Source organism: Strongylocentrotus purpuratus, unplaced genomic scaffold (assembly GCF_000002235.5).
Source record: "Strongylocentrotus purpuratus isolate Spur 01 unplaced genomic scaffold, Spur_5.0 spur5_scaffold_21, whole genome shotgun sequence".
Taxonomy (NCBI): Eukaryota; Metazoa; Echinodermata; class Echinoidea; order Camarodonta; family Strongylocentrotidae; genus Strongylocentrotus; species Strongylocentrotus purpuratus.
Window position 1 is genome coordinate 36372497 of NW_022145607.1, and position 21507 is coordinate 36394003.

The window sequence follows — 21507 nt, forward strand, 5'->3', positions numbered from 1 at the left end:
AAATGAATACAATCACATTTTGTCAAAGAATAAAAATAATTTAGCCTCCTGTTTTTTTATGTAAGAATTAACTAGGCGCTGTTCATTTATTCGATTTTTTAAAAATCTCAGATAATACACAAAGTAGCGCTCAAAAAATTGGCGTCTTACTATAAAATTGTAGATGTCTTGGAACTCTTCTAGGGAGGACAGCAGACTCCTCTCGGGTCACTTTTACAGAAATTAGCAAGAAAAATGAGAAAGTTATCAACTGCGGATATCCACAGGTGCCAGTGTATCCCCACTAGGAAGATATATATATATATATGTATATATGATAATCCCTGTTTCACACGTCTTACGACCCCCACACACACACACCCACACACACTCTAACCACATTGTGTCTTTAATTTCTATATTTCAATCAATGTCCATGCGGGTCCTTTCGTTTCCTTGGTCCTTCAGAGGGTAGATCATCAAATCGTTGCCATGTTAGGAGGGGTAATAAGTGGGGTCTTTCTGATAGCATGCGGTTTCATCTCCAACATTACCGGACTTGGTTTCACCCTGGCAATCACAGGTAATAAGTGGGGTGTGTCTGGTATCATGTGGTTTTATTTTAAATATATAACCGCTGTTGGTGTCACCCTGGAGGTTACCCTCGGGCCTTTCTTCTTTATAAGTTAGGTATGGAATCATGTTTGTACGAAAGGGAGTAAAATATATCAGCGATAGAAGAAAACAAATGCATAAAACTTTTTTGCGGCAATCCTGCAGGCTCCATAAACACTTAGTGTTGAGTTGATAAGAAAAATATGAGAAAACTCTACTTCTATATGAAGTTGGAAACAAGTTGTACTTGGCCGACAAAACCTTTTGCAGTGGCATATTATCCGTTTTTATTGTATATTGAAGTAGTAGCGAGCAATGATATCTTTAGCATTAATCTGCAAAATGTTTCACTAATGCTACTTTTTAACAACACTTTGTTATATCATTGACAGGAATTGGCCGATGTTGTGCCTACTTACCGATTGCTCTCATGATGAACCAGTATTTCAAAGAGAACTATGTTCTAATGAACACCATAGCATCATATGGTACAACAGCAGGCGTAATGTTCCTACCCGTTATAACTGAGCGATCTTTAGAAGCGTACGGTTACTCTGGAGTTTTCATGATTCTTGGAGCGATCATGTTTCATAAGGTTGCAGGGGGAGCGGCCATTCGGAAACCAATCTTCATCATGAAAGATAACACCACTGGACAAAGTGATCAAGATCCGTCGGAGGTGACCCGTTATGAACTGTCGGAGGATGACGACGAGGAAGATGGTATAGAAAGAGGTGATCAAATGACCACATTGAAAGATGAATCGCGAAACGATACGGTCCAGGCCCTGGCAGAAGGCCGTTTTGACATCAAGGAAAACATTGAAAATAATGAGACACAAAATGCTGCAATCGAAATAAATGCTATAACAATGTACGAAAAGGATAAAGGGATTTTAGATGACAATGATAACTTCGAGGAGCACGTTCCTTTTCTAAAAAGTGCATGCGATCATCCTGGTGAGGTGGGCGATCTTACTGATGCTACAAGATCTGGTCAAGATGATAGTGAGAAATACAATTTCTGCTCATCATTTATATCTCGCTGCAAACTGTTTATAACCAAGGAAGCTCTGTTCTTAATGTGCCTCCCAGCGACTTACTTTCGTGACTATTCGTTCGAAGCATGGTTGTTGTACCTAGTTCCTCACGCAGAGCAGTTAGGCATCACCCCATCTCGAGCCGTCTTCTTGTCTTCAATTGGTGGAATCGGTGGGATTATAGGCAGAACCATTGCAGTCATTCTCCTCGTTAAGAAAGTACACATGTTCAAAATTTACATCATCGTAGGTTGTATTGCCAGCCTGTCGTTTTTCTTTGATTTCGTCGGCGAATCATTCATCATTCGTTCAGTTTGGGCATTTCTTCAGGGCCTCTGCTTTTTTGTACTGGATACTGCAGACGCAACTTTTCTTAAATTGACGTTGGTAGATGAAAGCAACTTCAGTTTCGGCCTTGGACTGGTGATGTTAATGAAAGGTTCCGGTAGTATCTCGGCAGGGTTACTCACAGGTAGACAAATATCTTGACACTATATAATAAAATATTAAATTCAAGCTTTGTATATTATTATCACAAAGTTGACTAAGACTAGAGAATACCCCTTTTTTGTCAATTCAATCTTCAATTTATTTATCATCCAACATGTTAAAAATATACATAACAGCAAGACATAAGCTAGCAAAATAATAAACGAAAGAATATCTTCAACAAAGTACAAAGCTTGTATAACAGAACACCATGCAGTTCATTGTTAATTCGTAGATGTTTCCTAGTAGGGATGGTTCAGTTGTTTAAAGTGTCTCTAAAACGCACATCAGGGTTTCCTCCTCCACCTCACAAAAGTGCGAGTTCTATTCACGTTCTAATCTGTTTCGAGATTTGTAAAAATAATAATCAGTGGAAAGCAATGCAACGTGTCATTAATTCTCAAATATCGAAACGATGTGACATGTTTTGTTTTCATTTTTTAAACATAATTTGTTAAAACTTTTATTTTTTTTACAAAAATCGAAACGGTAAGCCTGTCATTTTAGAGCAAACTTAGTGATAAGTATTTCGCCTAGGATTTTCCACACTATACGGGGTTTTAAATTAAACAATTAATCTATTTCAGTTTTACTCTTAAATATTTCTGTTATTTTCAAATAGAACCTTGAAGCACTCAGAGATCAAGCTGGCATTTTTATTCGATTGTTTCTTAATCCATTCTCCCATACAGGAGCTTTGTTTGACGTCATCCAGTCTTATACCATCGTATTCATGATGACTGGAATCCCTGTTTTGATCTTCACCATCAACGTTGTAGTCATATCGGTACTGTTAAATAGAAGAGTCAAGTCCAAACACGTTTAGCATCGCTCCCGGCATAATTCATTCAAAGGAATCCTCTCTTCATCCAGGAGCTGTGTTTGACGTCATCCAGTCTTATACCATAGTCCTCATGACGACTGGTATACATCGTAGTCGTATCGGTATCGTTGTTAAAGGTAATACAAAGTTTTGGGAAATTTTGGAAATTGGGTGGGTAGTGAATCTTTACAATTTTGATATATTTGGATGCCCCTGTGGATGTATTATAAGCACTAAAAAAATTAGCCCCTAAAAAATTTCTGTTTTCGAGAAAAATTGAATATAAAAATTTACCGGTGCTCCCGGTAAATTTTGATAAATTTCAAATAGCGCCTATGGCCGTACATTGGTAGCTGCGACCATGAAAATCTCAGAATATGAAGTTGGGATATATAATTTCCAAACGGGAATATCTAATCGCTCGATTTTAGTCAAGAAACATTGTTTCATAGGTATATTAATATCTTGACCTTGAGAGGGAGCTATACAACATAAAGAGTTTATTATCTATAATTTCATAACTTTAGACTCGATTTCAACCGCGACAACGATCAATGTATATTGTAGGAACGCATATGCTTCCAATATGTTAATTTGAACCAAATTCATGACCCCATACCAAAACTTTGTAATACCTTTAAACAGGAGAGTGAAAGATATTTTTGTATAACTTTAGCATCGCTGAACATTTGATTGTGCTTTATTTTAAGGAGTTATGGTTAAAATCCAACGCTAGAAAGAACGCAGTACTCGATCTCGTTTGTGGACATATGGTCCGCTGATACCACGTATGGCGTCGTTGAATCACTTAGAAAATCAAAAGATGTTTAAAAAAACTCCTCCCAAAAGATTATTTTGTTTGTACAACTCGAACACTACTTTGTATTTTTGTCGATCATACTAATTCAGGTTCTTTCAGTGTTGATGTTTTTTATGTGACCGTGTAAAGAAATGGAATCAAGCAAGCATAATCTTTCTTTGACAGCTTTGATAGTTGGAGTTTAACCAATTTGAACATAAACTTCAATGTGATTAGTCATGAATCATTTGCTTAAGCAGACAAGCATGTTATGATGTAAATTTTGAATTATGAACAATGATTTGTTCTGAATAATTTAATCAGATATGCCAACTTCAAAGTCTGTTAAGTTAGGAGACACATTGGGTTCTTTTTTAATTGAATTGAATTGAATTTATTTACCACTTTCATAAAAACATACAAAGGCAAAGAATACAATACTTTTTTGCAAACATAGAAAAACCACTAAAATGGAAAATACACTAAAGGAAATTACGAAGTGGTTGGATCATCAAAAAAGTTACAAAAACTTATAAGTAGATGATCCTAAAAATGTACACAAAAAAACTAAACAAAAAGGGGACAAAGAAAATACAATGGTAATTACACACATAAAAACTGCGTTTGTCAAATTCAAATTTGCTGTATCAGGTGAAGTTTTAAATGATGCTTAAAACTGTTTAAAGATGCACACTGTTTAAGTTTAGGGGGTAGTTTGTTCCAAATAGTGGGTCTTTGAATATGTCATTTTGACTTATGCTGCCTTGTTTTTTGGTTTTGTAATATGTATTTTGTTTGTTTATGGAGGAGAGTAATAGAAATTGAAGAATATTTGATGTAATACCTGTATCAGGTAATGTGATAGTTAATTGAGTAAAAGTAATATTTCTTATATAGTAGATGTGCATGTACATGTGTGTGAGAGGTAATCTACTTTGATGGCTTAGTAGGAAATGATGTAACTATAATAATAATTCATTGGTCAAGAGATAAGCATCTCAAAAAGGGTAATTAGAAAATCTGTATTCGTTAAAGGTCTTGCAATTACATGTATCTCCCTTGGCAGATTTCAGAGAGAGAGAGAGAGACAGACGCCCAGGTAGAGATAGGGAGAGAGAGAGAGAGAGAGAGAGAACCATGGCGTTGGTACAAGGAAATCCTTCTGTCCAATGAAATTGCCGTATATAATCGAAACCTTGGTCTATCAGAGCTAGCAAAAAACACAATTACATACAAAAGGAAAAGAAACAATAACATAGAATACAAAAAGTGGACCCTACAAAATTACCTTGTAACAGCGAGAGTTTGTTATAACTAAGTTCTTTACAAATTCATAAATAATAAGGAAGTTTCGAATCAATTTTAAAATTCAAGATCAATATTCACTATAATCTTGAGTTGCCACTTTGTTTATTTTATGATTAATTGATCATGTTGATTTTTTCCTCGTCCAGTGAAAAATTTCCATTCCATCAAAATAAACGGGGATGGGAGAATGGCCGATTTGAGAATTTATAACGAATAACATATTATTTTTAATCCACAGTTCATTACACATTTCTGACCGAAATGCCAATAGCAAATTTGATAATTTATATCCTGCTTATTTTTTATGAATGTGTGCAATTTTTGTATAATATTTTTTGTTGGCTGAATGCGGAGGATAGGAATCGTCTTTCCTCGTAAAACATCCATTCGCTGCTTACAGTACGAACTGTTATTTCCTCAAACATTAGGCCTATTAAAATGAACAAAAGTTGCCCTAATCTTGAACCTTAGGTCACCCCTTCTGCCTCGTTCGTGTGTGTACTTGGGTTTTTACATAATTGTATCAATCAGATATGATATGAAAAACGTGACTCAGTTGGGGCCCTGCGTCCCTTGCTGAATCAGTTTGTAACTTCCATTGTTAGTTGGGCGTTGTGGCGTGCGACTGACTTGTTCATGGACATGGTAAAGAATATTTAAGCGGGTGCGGGCTATTTTTACAATTTTCTGATTCTTTACATTTCACAGTTTCCAAGCTATCGGAAAACTACATTAGAATGCTCAAACATAATGACGTTTTGGTCCAAAATATGATGTGAATTGTAAGTAAAATGATTTCCTGTCGAGGATCATTGTCAATTCTGTTTTTTTGTAGAGTTTACTTTCAAAGTGATAAAAAGTGAAAAATTTATGCTTGACTGTTCGTTGTGTCCGTTTTCAACTAGTTATAAATATGTCTATGATCTATCTCATCACCGTATAATAATGAATACTATTTAAACACGATAACACGCGTGGGAAAATTTAGATTTTCTCAGAGTGGTAGGGTGAACCATATCGCTACGCCATTTCCCAATGATACGCACTTGCCTATTAAGTTGAAATAACTTTATCTTACTTCTTTTTATGAACTGATTGTGACAATAGGATTTAGTCTTGATGAATAAAGTTTACATCTTCTCAGGACTGTTCTCATGACTAAAAAGAGTTACCCCCTAGACAATCATCCCCGGCCAATTACCAACGGGACAATACCCCCCCCCCCTCCCTTCCCTTGGACATTTACACCCTGGAAAATTACCCCGGAAAATTACATCCCAAGGTCAACCACCCCGTGGACAATTACACCCCCTAAAAATTACCCCCTTTGACAATCATCCCACCCCCTCCCCCAGGAAAATTGTCCTCGGGAGTGTTTGTCCTTGGGGTGTAAATTTCCGGGGGATTATTGTCCTTGGGGCAATTTTCCGGGGGTGATTGTACAGGGAGTTATTGCCCTGATACTCAAGAAAAACCGGTAAAACACAAATACTACAACTTGGTGAGCAACAGTCAACATAGTTTATTTGTGCGATTTTCAAACTACCGCCTCTCTCCCCCCTTGATTTATTAAACAGTGAAAAACTTTTAACTGAACTTTTGAAAAGAACACTATGTGGAGTTAAAGAAAATAATATATATTCCGCATTTAATATATCAGCCAAGTTCAATTAAAACATGTTCATCCATCGCTTGAGTGCATCTTGGAAAGTAGACAAAATCCACAGTCTGTGACGTCGACGGTTCTTTATGTCTGGCTCCACTAACCATCTCGTTGGCCCGAATTCACAAAGGAGGTTTGTCGACAAACCTTGGTTTTCGTACGTCATATGACGCGTTTTACGCGTTTTTTTACAAACCTGGTTTGTAAAGAACAAAAGGAGGTTTGGCGAAACAAAAGGAGGTTTGAGCTCAAACCTTGCTTTGTGAATTCGGGCCTATAAGTTCAGACGGTATAGAATAAATGCCGGTTCTATCACATAATTTCCCATACCGGACAGTTATTTCTGTATTAATAACTTGCATTGTTAATGTCCCACTCAGGCATGGAGCAGAGAAAAAAGTCGACGTTATGTCGTATCGGTATACTGTTGAACGTGCTTGCTTGCAACCACACTGGACGGAATTTTCAAAGGGCAAGGTTTGTACAAACGCGTCAAAACGCGTCATATGACGTACATACTCCTTTGTGAATTCGGGCCTCTGAGTGTTGAAAAGAATGAGAATAATAAACAGTGCTGGCCTTACCTGTCGTGATCTTTGATTCCCAAATCTGCTGGTCTACAACATCACATCTATTAACTGGAGATTTTAATATTGACTTATTTAAAGATGATGATAATTTTAATGAATTCCGTCGGCTTAACTCTGTACTTGGTATATTCCCGATTATGTAAGCCCCAACTTGTATTACGCCAAGCACTGCTACACGTATTGATAATGTATTCACCAATGTTTTTGACTTGAGGTAGTCTATGTTCAGATGTTAGTGACCACTTACCCATTTTTCTAGTCTCTAAAAGCTCTAATAACACTTATCAACCTATAGCTCAATTCGCTTTCCTCGGAAATACTCAGATGATAATATAAGAGATTTTCAATATGATCTTTGTCATGAAGAATGGACTAATCTTTATAATGTGTCAAATGCTAATGACGAATATTCCTTTTTTTATTAACCGTTTTATTCAATTGTTTGACAAGAATTTTCCATTGTCAAAAACTTTAGAAACTAAAAAAACGCAAAAAGAAACCTTGGATTAGAAAGTATTTATTAAGATGCATAAAGAAGAAAAATCGTTATTATAAACACTTTTTCCAAAACAATACATTGGATAATGAAAGAAAATACAAACAATATAAAAATATATTGAATAATCTGTTAAGCATGTCAAAAAATCCTACTTTTCTAAAAGTTTACAAAATACTAAACAGACTTGGTCAGTTATAAACTCACTACTAAATAAGCCTAAACAATCTTAACCTGAATACTTTTTTAATGGGGGGATGGTGAGCAACATTTTTTTCTTTTTTTGCCCCCCGAAATTTGAAAATCGCGCTGACCTATAATATGCTCGGTGGGGGGGGGGGGGGGGCGGAAAGGAGAATTCATTTTTTTAACAAAAAAATTGAGGGGGGTACTCCCCCCATCCCCTGCGTACGCGCCTGGTGCTATTACTCCATTGCTCTCCTTGGTTTCTTTTACTTTCAAAATAAATTACCTCTTAAAATTTCTCAGATGCTCACTCTTAATTACCAGATAGAAAATCACAATACCCGTTTTAAGGATTTTTTTCACTTATGGCAAGTCAAAACAAACAAGGTAGGTGATTAAATCAGTACGACATATCTTTGCTTTACATTATGCTATGAATGCTTTGGGTACTACGATTGTAAAAGGCCTATGGGCCTTATTTATGTAGTTCCCCATTTTATTTTCAAAATTTGTTTATGAATTGCTTTGTATCTTTTGTATCCGCAATGCAATTTTCAATCGATAATTAAATAAATGCGAATTGAATTTAATTTGTATGAATAACGACACTGGAGACCCTCATTTCGTATCGTGATTAGTAGTACTTATGAGTAATGACCCTCAATATGAATTATGAAAAGCGACCCTCATCTCACATTATGAATAGCGGTGCTTGTGAATATGGTCCTTATATCTTTATGAATAGTGACCCTCTTCTCCTATTATGAATAGCGGTCCTAGAGACGTGGGAAGTTCCACGTTATGAATAGCGGTCCTTGTGTATAGCGAACAGACCCATTTTAACCAGTCTTTACTCAAGAAAAAGATAAGGTTATATCCTGTTATCACCCCTTCCACTCGCCTCGGGGTGATAGCAGGACGTAACGTTCCCTTCAGGCTTTAAAAACAACCATCCCTCTCATAGCAGTCATTATATGTATATTATTCGTACACAATAACACGCATTATATTCCACATACTAAGAATCTTGCTCTACGATTGGTCAAAAGTAAATCACGTCATGAAAGAAAGTTCGCCCATTATTGATAGAAGCAAAAAGTTCGTTACACTGTGTAGATAGTACTATCTACACAGGGCAACGCACTTTCACTGAAGATAGAGGTACTATCTACACAGTGCAACGCACTTTCACTTTCACTTGGACTTTCACAATATTATCCAAAAGCGCACTAAACTAGGCGTAATTAAGCGCGCATTAGGAATGAGCGCAATTAAAGAAAGCACATGCGCGCACCGTACCCTCAAGGGGTTGGGTTAAACTTATTTTTTTTTTTTGGTGTGAATTTGGGCCTAGGTGTCTTTTATGTAGATGCATACACGTCCTTTTCTTTTTGTAGTTAAATTGTTTTAGAGGGGGAATATAAAGCAAATAATCACCTTTTGGTTTCAGGCGATGGCAAACTATCACTTCCTCGTCGATCAGAATGTATACGCTATCTTTCCTCAGCTTCGCTTCGGAAAGATAGCTACATCCAGATCGCCTCGGAAGTGATAATTTGTCCCATCACCCTCACCAACGGTAATTATTTGCTTATTGGACATTTCAGATTTACTCAGATTGGTAAGTTCAACCATATCGCTACGCAATTTTACAATACTACACGCCTACCCATCAAGTTGGAATAACTTTTTCTCACCTCTTCCATGAACTGAATGTGCCGAGAATATGATTTAGTCTTGATAGATTAAGTTTATATCTTCTCAGGACTGACTATTGATCAACCTAAAATTATAGAGATTGATAAATAAAGCTCTCAAAAGATATAAAATCGATCATGAATGAATCATATTGTCACATACATTTCATGAAAAGCTGTAAGATAAAAAAATATTCCAACTTGATGAGCAACAGTGTACGTCGTTTATTTGTGCGATTTTCAAACTACCACCCCTCTCTTCCCTTGATTATACTGCTTCAGGAATAAATATTGAACTGAACTGTTAAAAAGTACACCATATGGAATCAAAGAAAATATATCTCTCGCATAACTACGCCAGATTAGTTCAATTAAACTAGTTCATCTATCGCTTGGGTGCAGCTTGTCCCAAAATGACGTGTATGCATCTACATAAAAGACACTATTATACAAAAATTCACAGTCTACACGTGATATCGACGGTTCTTTACTTCGGGCTCCACTCAAAGATACTATGTCTCTTTTGCAGCTAACATCAAATTCCGTAGAGCTTTGCAGGAATTATGAATATGTCATGTATGTCCTATCTGTGAAATTTCAACATTAGCAGTGTCCTAATATTCAAATTATGCAAGGAAACCCGTTTACTTGCTAGACTTCACTGTCAGACACTATTGAGTGACTGACTGGTTTTTTCTTCTTTGGTAATAACATACATAAAATGAGCTGTAAAGAATATATAAACATGAACATCAATAACCCACTTCTTGTAATGGCTAAAATTAAATTGAATTAGCGCAGCTAAAATCTGAAAATCAAACTATTACTTACTGGCTCTAGAGCTCTTAAGGCGATTCGACAACTAATAGTCGTTATTTTCCCACTTAAAGACATTTTCAAGCCTCCTTTTTTTGTTAGCGAAGCTCTAAATTAATATTATCTTTCAAATGCCGTTGTAATTTAACCTTTTCATTTTTTGGCCTACAAGTGGGACATAGTACCTTTAACACCTCAATGGAATACATGCCGGTTTTATCAAAAAATTGCACATACCGCGCAGTTATTTCTATAAGAAAACTTGCATTGAAATATTCCTCTCAGGCATTGAGCAGAGAAGGAAAAATTGCCTTTATGTAGTATCGGTATACTGTTGAACGTGCTTGCTTGCGACCACTCTGAACGAGAAAAAGAATGAGAATAATAAACAGTGCTGGCCTTAATGTAGGTGGGTGGATTGTGACGGGTAGCCGGAATGAGTAGGGGTAGACCTCGCCTCGGACAATACAGATGACAATGGCAGCCTGAGGAGTAGAGTTGGTGCTCTTTATTCTGTAAAGGACACACCGCTATAAGCGGGGTGGGAACGGGGTCGAGTAATGACAAACAGTTATCAATTACAAGAATAAACAACGACACATCTTTCAAAATATGACAAAAATAGGTAATCAGTGCTCACTACACTAAAACATTTAAATCGTTAATGACATTAACTTAAGACATTGCAAATGCCCAAAGTGTATAAGCTGGATCAATAACGAATTCCTAACATAATTAATCAAACTTAAAAGATCATAATTCTTCGTTAATCAGGTTTCTCTACACCAAAACCTAATACATATTCATTAGCGCCCAAGTTCCCGACTACAATAGTCACACTCTAAGGCCCAATCGACCGTACACACAAATGCGTTCTACACGTACCCGTGCAGGCATAGCCTACGCATCCATTTCCTCTACGTGTAATCTACTTGTACATTGAGAAGTCACACCCTCTGAGCATTACGTAACAACAATATCGCCTTAAATTACACCTTTCTGTTAACAAATATCATGTTCTTTGAACATATTTGTAAGCCTTATAAAGATACTAATTCGTTTTAACCAGGATATGAACAAAACATAATAGCAATATTATCAAATATAACAACTTAAACACACATAAAAACTAAACCTTGCTTACCTATAAGCGGGGTGGGAACGGGGTGAAGGTCAAGGTTCTAACGCCCGCCACCAACGACCTCCTTACATCCTTCCCCACTTTAAATAGTCATCGTCCCTTGATGACTCATAATGCAACAAAAACCATTTCTCAACATCAATTACATGTATTATTAACAATATCTATAAAATCAATTAAGAGGAATAATCTCCATAGAACATACATTTATATACTACCTCAAACAATCTGGGAGGTACTTTATAAAATAGATATCGTCCTAATTGGCATGTTTGCTTGTTTCGTTCCATTTCTTTATCACCAACCTTTTTTTTTTTTTTTTTTTTTTTTTTTTGTTCATAACAAAACATAGAAATATAAATCGGCTAAGAATGGGAGAGACTCCGTATGATAGTTTTCTAATCAAAGCAAGGAAATGATACATTATTAGCATTCGACTTATTCTAGGTAACAACAATAACAAAGAAAGACAAGTAAGTAAGACATACATAAAATATATGCCTCCCTTGTCACAACATTTAACTTGAAATTGTTTAGCAGCTTGCATTAGATGGATATCAAATCTGTATACGACACTTGCATGACACATTACCGGTAGTCGAAAAATAGCTCCTACTGTCAAAATCACTACAGTCTGGCAAAGGTATACGATACTTGAATGATATACGACACGTAAATGATACATCAGTCATAGCTCCCACTGTCAAATTCACTAGTCTTGCAAAAGTTACTTTTAAAATATGATAGGATAAATCAGGAATATATTCAGATTAAGCCTACCTCTTCCCGCCCCCTTTTTTGTTGGGGGGGGGGGGGGGGGAGGTATTAAAAATAAAGATGGAAACAACATCTTTGTAGTATGTAAAAACAAATTATCACGTTACCTTTCGAAAAATACATACATGTATAGGTATATTTTTGGTTGTTTATATAGTCACAATTAAAGGTCTTTTCCATACTCAGGACTTTCACTCGTGTCTTAAGTATACAAAATGATTGTGTAGAGGCGAAACCGAAAACAAACATAATCACCAAAAATATATTATAATACCATACTACAATACAATATAATATAATACAATATATTATGAGTAATCTAGGCATTAGGTATCTCCTTTTCCTCATTAACTGAAAATAAAAGGTATCATCAAAAACTTGTTCAAGAAGTAAATAAACTTCTCAGTAGTATGGGCTTAGCAGTCAAAGCTAAGAAGTGTCGTTCTTTATCAATTTCAGGCGGTAAACCAACAGTTATTGATTTTTCCTTAGCTAGGGAACAAATTGCATCTGTACAAAAAAAATCCTATTAAATTTCTAGGATCTCACATTACTTTCAAGATGAAAAATTCAAAAACATATGATTTCATCCGTGATAAGGTTGATAGTACCCTCACGAATATAAATAGTGTAAACATAAAAAACGAGTATAAGCTAAAAATTCTTAATGATTATGCTCTCTCCTCTACGAGATATATGTTAACTGTACATGACCTTCATGCAACTCACTTTGGACAACTAGATACACTTCTAGACAAATACATTAAAAAATGGATGGGCATCCCTCGGTGTGGTGCCAATATTGCTGTAGTTCATGCCCCAAGGGGGCTTAATATTCCCGCTATCTCTGAACTCTACCAAACATGTCATTGCCTTGCCTACAGTAGATCTAAAGTTAAAGGCGACGAAATGGTAGTTCATGCCCTAGATCAACAAATGGCCAGAGAGTAAAACTGGACCAAAAAGTCATCTACAATCCAGGTTGCACACCAAATTCATTAATGTTAGAAAAAAGGAAATACTAGTATTTGAGTTGACAATTCCATTTGAAACCAACATTCAACAGGCCCACCAAAGAAAGCTTGACAGGTACGCCGGACTAATACATGATATCTCAGAAGCCGGCTGGACTCCCAAATTACTGTGTGTAGAGATAGGTTCCCGAGGTTTGACAACTCCTGACAACAAAAAAAAACTTATAGATATGTTGAAAACATGTAAATGCAAAGTAAGGTATCCACAACTGAGAAATGAAATCTTGAAAACCGTACTGTTTAGGTCGTATGTTATTTTTTACAGCCGGTCGGAACGCACCTGGCAATCACAACATTAACTACCTTGTACGACTTGCAATAGCGAGACCTCTTTCTCTCCCTCTCCCTCTTTCTCTCTCCCTTTCTCTCTCTCTTTCTCTCTCTCTCACTCTTCCCCTCTTCAACCCTCTCTCTCTCTATGGAGATAGGTTCCCGTGGTTGATTACTCATTAAGAAAAAATTGATAGATATGACCACGGTATGTAAATGTATTATGAGGCATTGCTTACTAAGAAAATAATTATTATTTTTGTTTTTGTTATTTTGTATTGTAATTGTTTAACCCTGCATGAGATGCATCTAATGTAATACAAATCTCTGTCCTGGGTTTTATGTCACATCTTTATTATTATGTTATCTTGAATAAAGATGAATAAACAACACTCCTTTTCCTCGTCATTTAGGTTGAAGAATTCAATGCGATCGATGCCTGGTCAAATTAATCTCCTCTAAGTGTAGTTTGTATACCTCTGGGGTGGTACACCACGCGTAGCTCTTCTAGGGTACCTCCTTTGCTCCAGCCGTTGTTCCTTTGGAGACAAAGGATTGGCGGTCTGTGCCACCACTGGTACATTTTCCAATTCACTCCCATTGTTACTGGGACAAGGACTAGCGACATGAGAGACACCGACTTCAGACTCACAAGTGCCTTCATCTTCATTACCCGGGGGTCCAGAGGAGAAATCCCCAGAGCTACAAGTGCCTCCCGAAAGGCTCCTGGGAGATTCAGTTTGAACTGGACATTGACGGTAGTGTAGGACATAACCAACAGGTGTTCGGCTTTCTGATTCAGTTTCATCTTCCGTTAACTGTTTGTCTACATCTCCCCCTGGTAGCCAGGGGCAGTGTTTCAACTGGGTCCTGTGTAAGACCCTCTCCTTGCCCAAATGGCTCCTTACTACGTAGACTGGTCGATCTGGAAAGGGCTGCTTTACCACCATAAAAGGTTCTTCCTCCCAGTAATCGGCTATCTTTGATCGACCCCTGAATCCATGTCGTCGGACTAGAACATACTGGCCTACTCCAAGAGGCTTCTCAAAAACCTTCCGGGCCTGGAGTGCTTTACGTGCCTCCACCGCAGCCTTAGCGTTCCTCGTTGCAATGTCATTCTGCACGCATCCCATACTCAATATGCAAATTAATTGGTGTCAGATGGTTCAACTAGAGATATACCAACAGTCAGTCATCAACTGGCGCAACTGAAAATATGCACACGGACCAGTAATCAACTGGTGTGATGAAAATATGCCAACAGTCAGTTATCAACTGGTGCAAATAGAAATATGCCAACAGTCACGGGATTATCACCGCGGAACTTAAATGGTAACTGTGAAACCATCAAGACACCCAAGAAAAACTCATTGTTCACACCTAAATATCACGGATTCACATCTAAGATTAGTAATCAGTTTTAGTCACAAGATCATCACCGCGGAACTTATGGCAACTTTGACTACCATTAAAAAAAAAGGTGTTTCAAGACACCTAATAATGACTAATTTTTCACACCTAAATATCACGAATTCACAGCTTAGATTAGTTTTAGCCACGTGATCACCACCAAGAAAGTTATGGTAACTTTGAAACCGATCAAAAGAATGTTTTCAGACACCTAAGAATTACTAATTTTCACACCTGGAAATCACGGATGCCCAGCTTATATTAATAATCCGTTTGAGTCACGAGATCATCACCGCGGAACTTATGGCAACCTTGACTACCATTTAAAAAGGTGTTTTAAGACACCTAATAATTACTGATTTTTCACACCTAAATATCACGGATTCACAGCTTAGATTAGTAATCAGCTTGAGCCACGTGATCATCACCAAGAAAGTTATGGTAACTTTGAAACCATTCAAAAGGGTGTTTTCAGACACCTAAGAATTACTAATTTGACACAACCAGAGATTCACGGACAGAACAATAAGACGATTAGCCGGTGCTAGTAACGTGATTATTACGATCAACCTTGGATAACCTGTGAAACTGATCGATAAAGGTGCTTTAATAAAAGACCAAATAATTACTTATTTATCACCACCATCGGTTAACGGATACAAAACTCGTTGCTTGGTCAAGTGGTTATTTGGTCATAAACACTTGATTTACAGAGGTTAGTGGATTCACGTTACTCCAGTCGATGAAAACGTGAACAGGAGTACCTTTTGTATTTAAATGAAGACACGTGTCGATAAAGTTTAAATCTAGTTCAAAAGGCACCATACTTTAACATCAATTAAAATACATTCCCAAAAGAGGTTATTTTTTAGTGTTCTGTTTATTGGGTTACCTCTCACATACATGTACATCTACAATATAAGAGATATTAATATTTCTAAATTTACTTTCACGTTACCTGATACAGGTATTACACCAAATATTCTTCAATTTACATTACTCTCCTCCATAAACAAACAAAATACATATTACAAAACGAAAAACAAGGCATTAACATAAGTCAAAATGACATATTCAAAAGAACCCAATGTGTCTCCTAACTTAACAGACTTTGAAGTTGACATATATCTGATTAGTGTATTCAGGACATATCAATGTTCATAATACAACATTTATATCATAGCAGGCTTGTCTGCTGAAACATGATTCATGACGAATCACTTTGAATTTTATGTTCAATTTGGTTTAACTCAAGCTATCTAAACCTTGTGATATCCATGTTGTCAAAGCAAGATTATGCTGGCTTGATTCCATTTCTTTACACGGTCACATAAAAATATCAACACTGAAACAACCTAACAATTTAATAAGTATGATCGACAAAAATACAAAGTAGGGTTCGGGTTGTACGACAAAATTAATTGGTTGGGAGGAGTTTTTTTTTAAACATCTTTTGATTTTCTAAGTGATTCGATGACGCCATACGTGGTATCAGCGGAACATATGTCCGCAAACGAGATCGAGTAATGTTTTCTATCTAGCGTTTGATTTTAACCATATCTCCTTAAAACAAAGCACAATCAAACTTTCAGTGATGCTAAAGTCATAACAAATACGTATTTCACTCTCATTTTTAACAACGGTACCGATACGACTACGATGTATACCAGTCATCATGAAGACGATGGTATAAGACTGGATGACGTCAAACAAAGCTTCTGGATGAAGAGAAGATTCCTTTGAATAAATTATGCCGGGAGCGATGCTAAACGTGTTTGGACTTGACTCTTCTATTTAACAGTACCGATATGACTACAAGGTTGATGGTGAAGATCAAAACAGGGATTCCAGTCATCATGAATACGATGGTATAAGACTGGATGATGTCAAACAAAGCTCCTGGATGGGAGAATAGATTAAAAAATAATAGAAAAAGAATTGCTAGCTTGGATAACACAAAATAATAGGCGATGACTTGTCCAGATCTTTGAGTGTTTAAAGGTTCTATTTGAAAATATCAGAAATATTTTAGAGTAAAACTGAAATAGCTTCATTGTTTTAATTTCAAACCCCTCATAGTGTGGAAAATCCTAGCCGAAATACTTATCACTAAATTTGCTCTAAAAATGACAGGCTAAAAATTTCGATTTTGTAAAAAAAAAGTAGCATTCTCTAGTCTTAATCAAGTTTGTGATAATATATACAAAGCTTGAATTTAATATTATTCCGGAGTGCCAAGATATTTGTCTACCTGTGAGTAACCCCGCCGAGATATTACCAGAGCCGTGCATTAACATCAACAGTCCAACGCCAAAACTGAAGTTGCTTTCATCTACCAACGTCAGTTTAAGAAAAGTTGCGTCTGTACTATCCATTACAAAAAAGCAGAGGCCCTGAAGAAATGCCCAAACTGAACGAATGATGAATGATTCGCCGACGAAATCCAAGAAAAATGACAAGCTGGTAATAAAACCAACGGTGATGTAGATTTTGAACATGTGTACTTTCTTAATGAGGAGAATGACTGCAATGGTTCTGCCTATAATCCCACCGATTCCACCAATTGAAGACAAGAAGACAGCTCGAGATGGGGTGATGCCCAACTGCTCTGCGTGAGGCACTAGGTACAACACCCAGGCTTCGAACGAATAAGCACGAAAGTAAGTCGCTGGGAGGCACATTAGGAAGAGTGCTTCCTTGGTCATAAACAGTTTGCAGCGAGATATAAATGATGAGCATAAATTATATTTCTCACTATCATCTTGACCAGATCTTGAAGCATCAGGAAGATCGCCCACCTCACCAGGATGATCACATGCACTATTGAGCAAAGAAACGCGTTCCTCACAGTTATCATCATCAATTAAAATCCCTTTATCCTCCTCGTATCTTTTTATATCATTTATTACGATTGCAGCATTTAGTGTCTCCGTATTTTCAAGGTTTTCCTTGGTATGAAAACGGCTTTCTGCCAGTGCCTGGCCTTGGTCCGTATCATCTCTCAGTTCATCTTTCAATTTTGTTATTTGATCACCTCCTTCTATACCTTCTTCCTCATCGTCATCCTCCGACGGTTCATGACGGATCACCTCCGACGGATCTTGATCACTACCACTTTGTCCAGTGGTGTTATCTTTTACGCTGAAGATTGGTTTCCGAATGGCCGCTCCACCTGCAACCTTATGAAACATAATCGCTCCAAGAATCATGAAAACTCCAGAGTAACCGTACGCTTCTAAAGATCGCTCAGCGATAACGGGTAGGAACATTACGCCTACTGTTGAACCATATGCTGCTATGGTGTTCATTAGAACATAATTCTCTTTGAAATACTGGTTCATCAGGAGAGCAATCGGTAAGTAGGCACAGCATCGGCCAATCCCTGTCAATGAGATAACAAAGTGTTGTTAGAAAGTAGCATAAGTGAAACATATAGCAGATTAATGCTAAAGATATCATTGCTCGCTACTATTTCAATAGACAATAAAGACGGATAATTTGTCACTGCACAAGGTTTTGTCGGCCAAGTACAACTCGTTTTCAACTTCATATAGAACTAGAGTTTTCTCATATTTTTTCTCATTAACCCAGTGTTTATGGAGCCGGCAGGATTGCCGCAAATAAAGATTGTATGCATTTGTTTTCTTCTATCGCTGATATATTTTGCTCCCTTTCGAACAAAAATGAATCCATACCTGAGTTATAAAGAAAGAAGGCCCGAGGGTAAGTTTCAGGGTGACATTAACAGCGGTTATATGTTTAAAATGAAACCACATGATACCAGAAACCCCCCATTTACCCCTCCTATTGTGACATACCTGTGAGTGCCAGGGAGACACACCCAATATATTGCCCCTTCCAATTATCACACACATGTGCGTGCCATGCATGGTGATACAAAGACCAGCAATGTTGAAGATAAAGCCACATGATACTACACATGACACCCCATTTATTACCCTTTCGATTGCACCTGTGAGTGCCCGGGAACGGTAATGTTCGGGATAATACCACATCTCACCCAATTTATTACCCCCTCCTATTATGACATACCTGTGAGTGCCAGGGTGACACCAACGGCGTTTATATGTTTAAAATGAAGCCACATGATACCAGACACACCCATTTATAACCCCTCCTAATATGACATACCTGTGAGCGCCAGGGTGAAACCAAGACCGGTAATGCTGGAGATGAAACCGCATGCTACCAGAAAGGTCCCACTTATTACCCCTCCTAACATGGCAACGATTCGATGATCTACTCTCTGGAGGACCAAGGAAACGAAAGGACCTGCATGGACATTGATTGAATTATATAAATTAAGGACACATTGTGGTTAGAGTGTGTGTGTGTGTGTGTGTGTGTGTTTGTGTGCGGGGGAGGGGTGGGGGTTGAAAAAGGTGTGAAACGGGGAAAATCATATGTATACATAACTTCCTAGTGGGGATACACTGGCACCTGTGGATATTCCCAGTTGATAACTTTCTTATTTTTTTGCTAATTTCGGTAAAAGTGACCGAGATGAGTCTACTGTCCTGTCGCTCATAATTATAGTTGGAATATTTTGTTTTACCCCAATTTATGGAACTATTTAAAAAATAATTAAAACAAAAATAGATCTAGATAATAGTATACATTCTCAGATTTTATTGTATAATAATTTGACAATGTGTGTTTTGCGTGACTGCTAAAGCATGTATCATTCATCTGGCATTACATGAATCAAAGAAAAGGAATGTTTATAAAAAACAAATGTGGTTGTTTTGGGAGTCAAAATAGTTGAATTGTAGTTAGAAATTAAATAAAACAACGAAAACAATAAAATACATGACTAAAAAAAAACAATGCAATACATAACAAATTATCAAAACAAACACCCTCACCGTCCTAGCAAGTCCGAGCCCATCCATGAAGTTCTTTAAAAAATAGATCGTAAAAACAGTTGATACTACGTTCACTCCCTTCGCACACAATTTGAGCCCGTTTAGCAACATTTTCCAGAACGTAGTGAGAACTGGTTTGGTGTGATGGGGGCTTTAACTGGGTAATTATTCATGTGTGTCCGGGTGTACAAATTCGGATACATTTAATTGGAAAAAACAGAGTCTATTGTCCTTTAAAGAATATATAAAAAAAAGAATCAAATGATTCACCTGAAAAGAGCATGATTGTACCGGGTAAACTGCAGATGAAGCCTACTGTGGCGTAATTTCTGTTGAATCTTTCAACCATCACTGGGAGGAGAACGCCGAAAGCCTTGGTGATCCCAAACGCCATGTTTGTCATGAATTTGCATAGTACGATGACGTAACCCCACTTCCAGTTTAAAATGGAGATCTCTTGTCCTCTCGATGACTCCATTTCTGCAAGCAAAGTAGTCGTACATACAGAGTAAATTCGTCTCACATGTCAAACGACGTGCAAATCTGAAATTACATTGTATTCTACTCCAAACAGGTCAAGTGTTTCAATCAATTAATGAATCTAATCAAATCCAATTAATCATATGAATCGTCATTAATATGATCAGTAATGGGTTAATCAATAACTTAATCATACAAAGGCAACACAGTGAATCAATAAACACGTCAATCAACTGATTAATATTACTGATCAATAAATCATTCAATTTAAAAGAAAAAAGTAAATCAACCAATCAACTAATCATTCAAACATTCAAGTAATCAATCAACTAACAAACCGATCTATTGATCAATCGACCGATCAACCAACCAAATAACTGATCAAACAATCAACCAATCAATCAATCAATTAATTAACCAACAAACCTATCAACTAACCAAATAGTCAATCAATATGTGTCCAACAATTACAAGGGTATGATAACGAGCATGTTGTCCTTGTTCTGCTTTACACTGATATATAAACTAAATACAACTACATAACTCAATATTTTGATTTGTTTCCCATGGGAGCTTCAACTTGGTGGCTAATAGGCAACATGCAGTGAGAACATTAATTGATATACAGGTGTCTTTAAGAGCACAATTTATGGCATACTTACTCTCATGCAGTATGTCTGTATGTAGACCAGTAGATTTGGGAATCGAAGATCACGACAGGTAATAAGGCCAGCACTGTTTATCATTCTCATTCTTTTACACGCTCAGAGTGGTTGAAAGGAAGCACGTTCAACAGTATACCGATACGACATAAAGCCAATCTTTCTTTCTCTGCTCCATGCCTGAGTGGAACATTACAATGCTAACGTTATTTTACAGTTTTGTCTACTGTCCCAGTTGCACTCAAGCGATGAATGCTCAAGTTTAATTGAACGAAGCTGGCATAGTTATACCAGATACTTATTTTTTCTTTAATTCCATATAGAGTACTTTTCAAAAGTTCAGCTAA

The 21507-nt window shown here is 37.0% G+C and overlaps 2 protein-coding genes across 2 annotated transcripts; one reads left to right on the forward strand and one right to left on the reverse strand.

The window, feature by feature from the left end:
• The first annotated feature begins 471 nt into the window (after positions 1–471).
• On the forward strand, positions 472–3090 carry LOC115918917 (monocarboxylate transporter 7-like). Its single transcript, XM_030994370.1, has 3 exons — positions 472–562; positions 987–2105; positions 2815–3090. The coding sequence occupies exons 1-3, from the start codon at positions 472–474 to the stop codon at positions 2946–2948; spliced, it is 1344 nt and encodes a 447-aa protein (XP_030850230.1). The 3' UTR covers positions 2949–3090.
• Positions 3091–16798: 13708 nt separating this feature from the next.
• LOC105445250 (monocarboxylate transporter 7-like) lies at positions 16799–21264 on the reverse strand. Its single transcript, XM_030994684.1, has 5 exons — positions 21161–21264; positions 20289–20498; positions 19285–19425; positions 17384–18514; positions 16799–17031 (listed from the first exon to the last, which is right to left on the reverse strand). The coding sequence occupies exons 2-5, from the start codon at positions 20494–20496 to the stop codon at positions 16898–16900; spliced, it is 1614 nt and encodes a 537-aa protein (XP_030850544.1). The 5' UTR covers positions 20497–20498; positions 21161–21264; the 3' UTR covers positions 16799–16897.
• Positions 21265–21507: the final 243 nt, after the last annotated feature.

Excerpts from the sequence above, each read along its gene's own strand:
- LOC115918917 (XM_030994370.1), top strand. The coding sequence starts at position 472 with ATGTTAGGAGGGGTAATAAGTGGGGTCTTTCTGATAGCATGCGGTTTC. Across the intron at positions 563-986 it reads TTTCACCCTGGCAATCACAG|GAATTGGCCGATGTTGTGCC; the intron begins GTAATAAGTGGG and ends TATCATTGACAG. Across the intron at positions 2,106-2,814 it reads CTCGGCAGGGTTACTCACAG|GAGCTTTGTTTGACGTCATC; the intron begins GTAGACAAATAT and ends TCTCCCATACAG.
- LOC105445250 (XM_030994684.1), bottom strand. The coding sequence starts at position 20,496 with ATGGAGTCATCGAGAGGACAAGAGATCTCCATTTTAAACTGGAAGTGG. Across the intron at positions 19,426-20,288 it reads TACAATCATGCTCTTTTCAG|GTCCTTTCGTTTCCTTGGTC; the intron begins GTGAATCATTTG and ends ATGTCCATGCAG. Across the intron at positions 18,515-19,284 it reads TTTCACCCTGGCGCTCACAG|GGATTGGCCGATGCTGTGCC; the intron begins GTATGTCATATT and ends TCTCATTGACAG.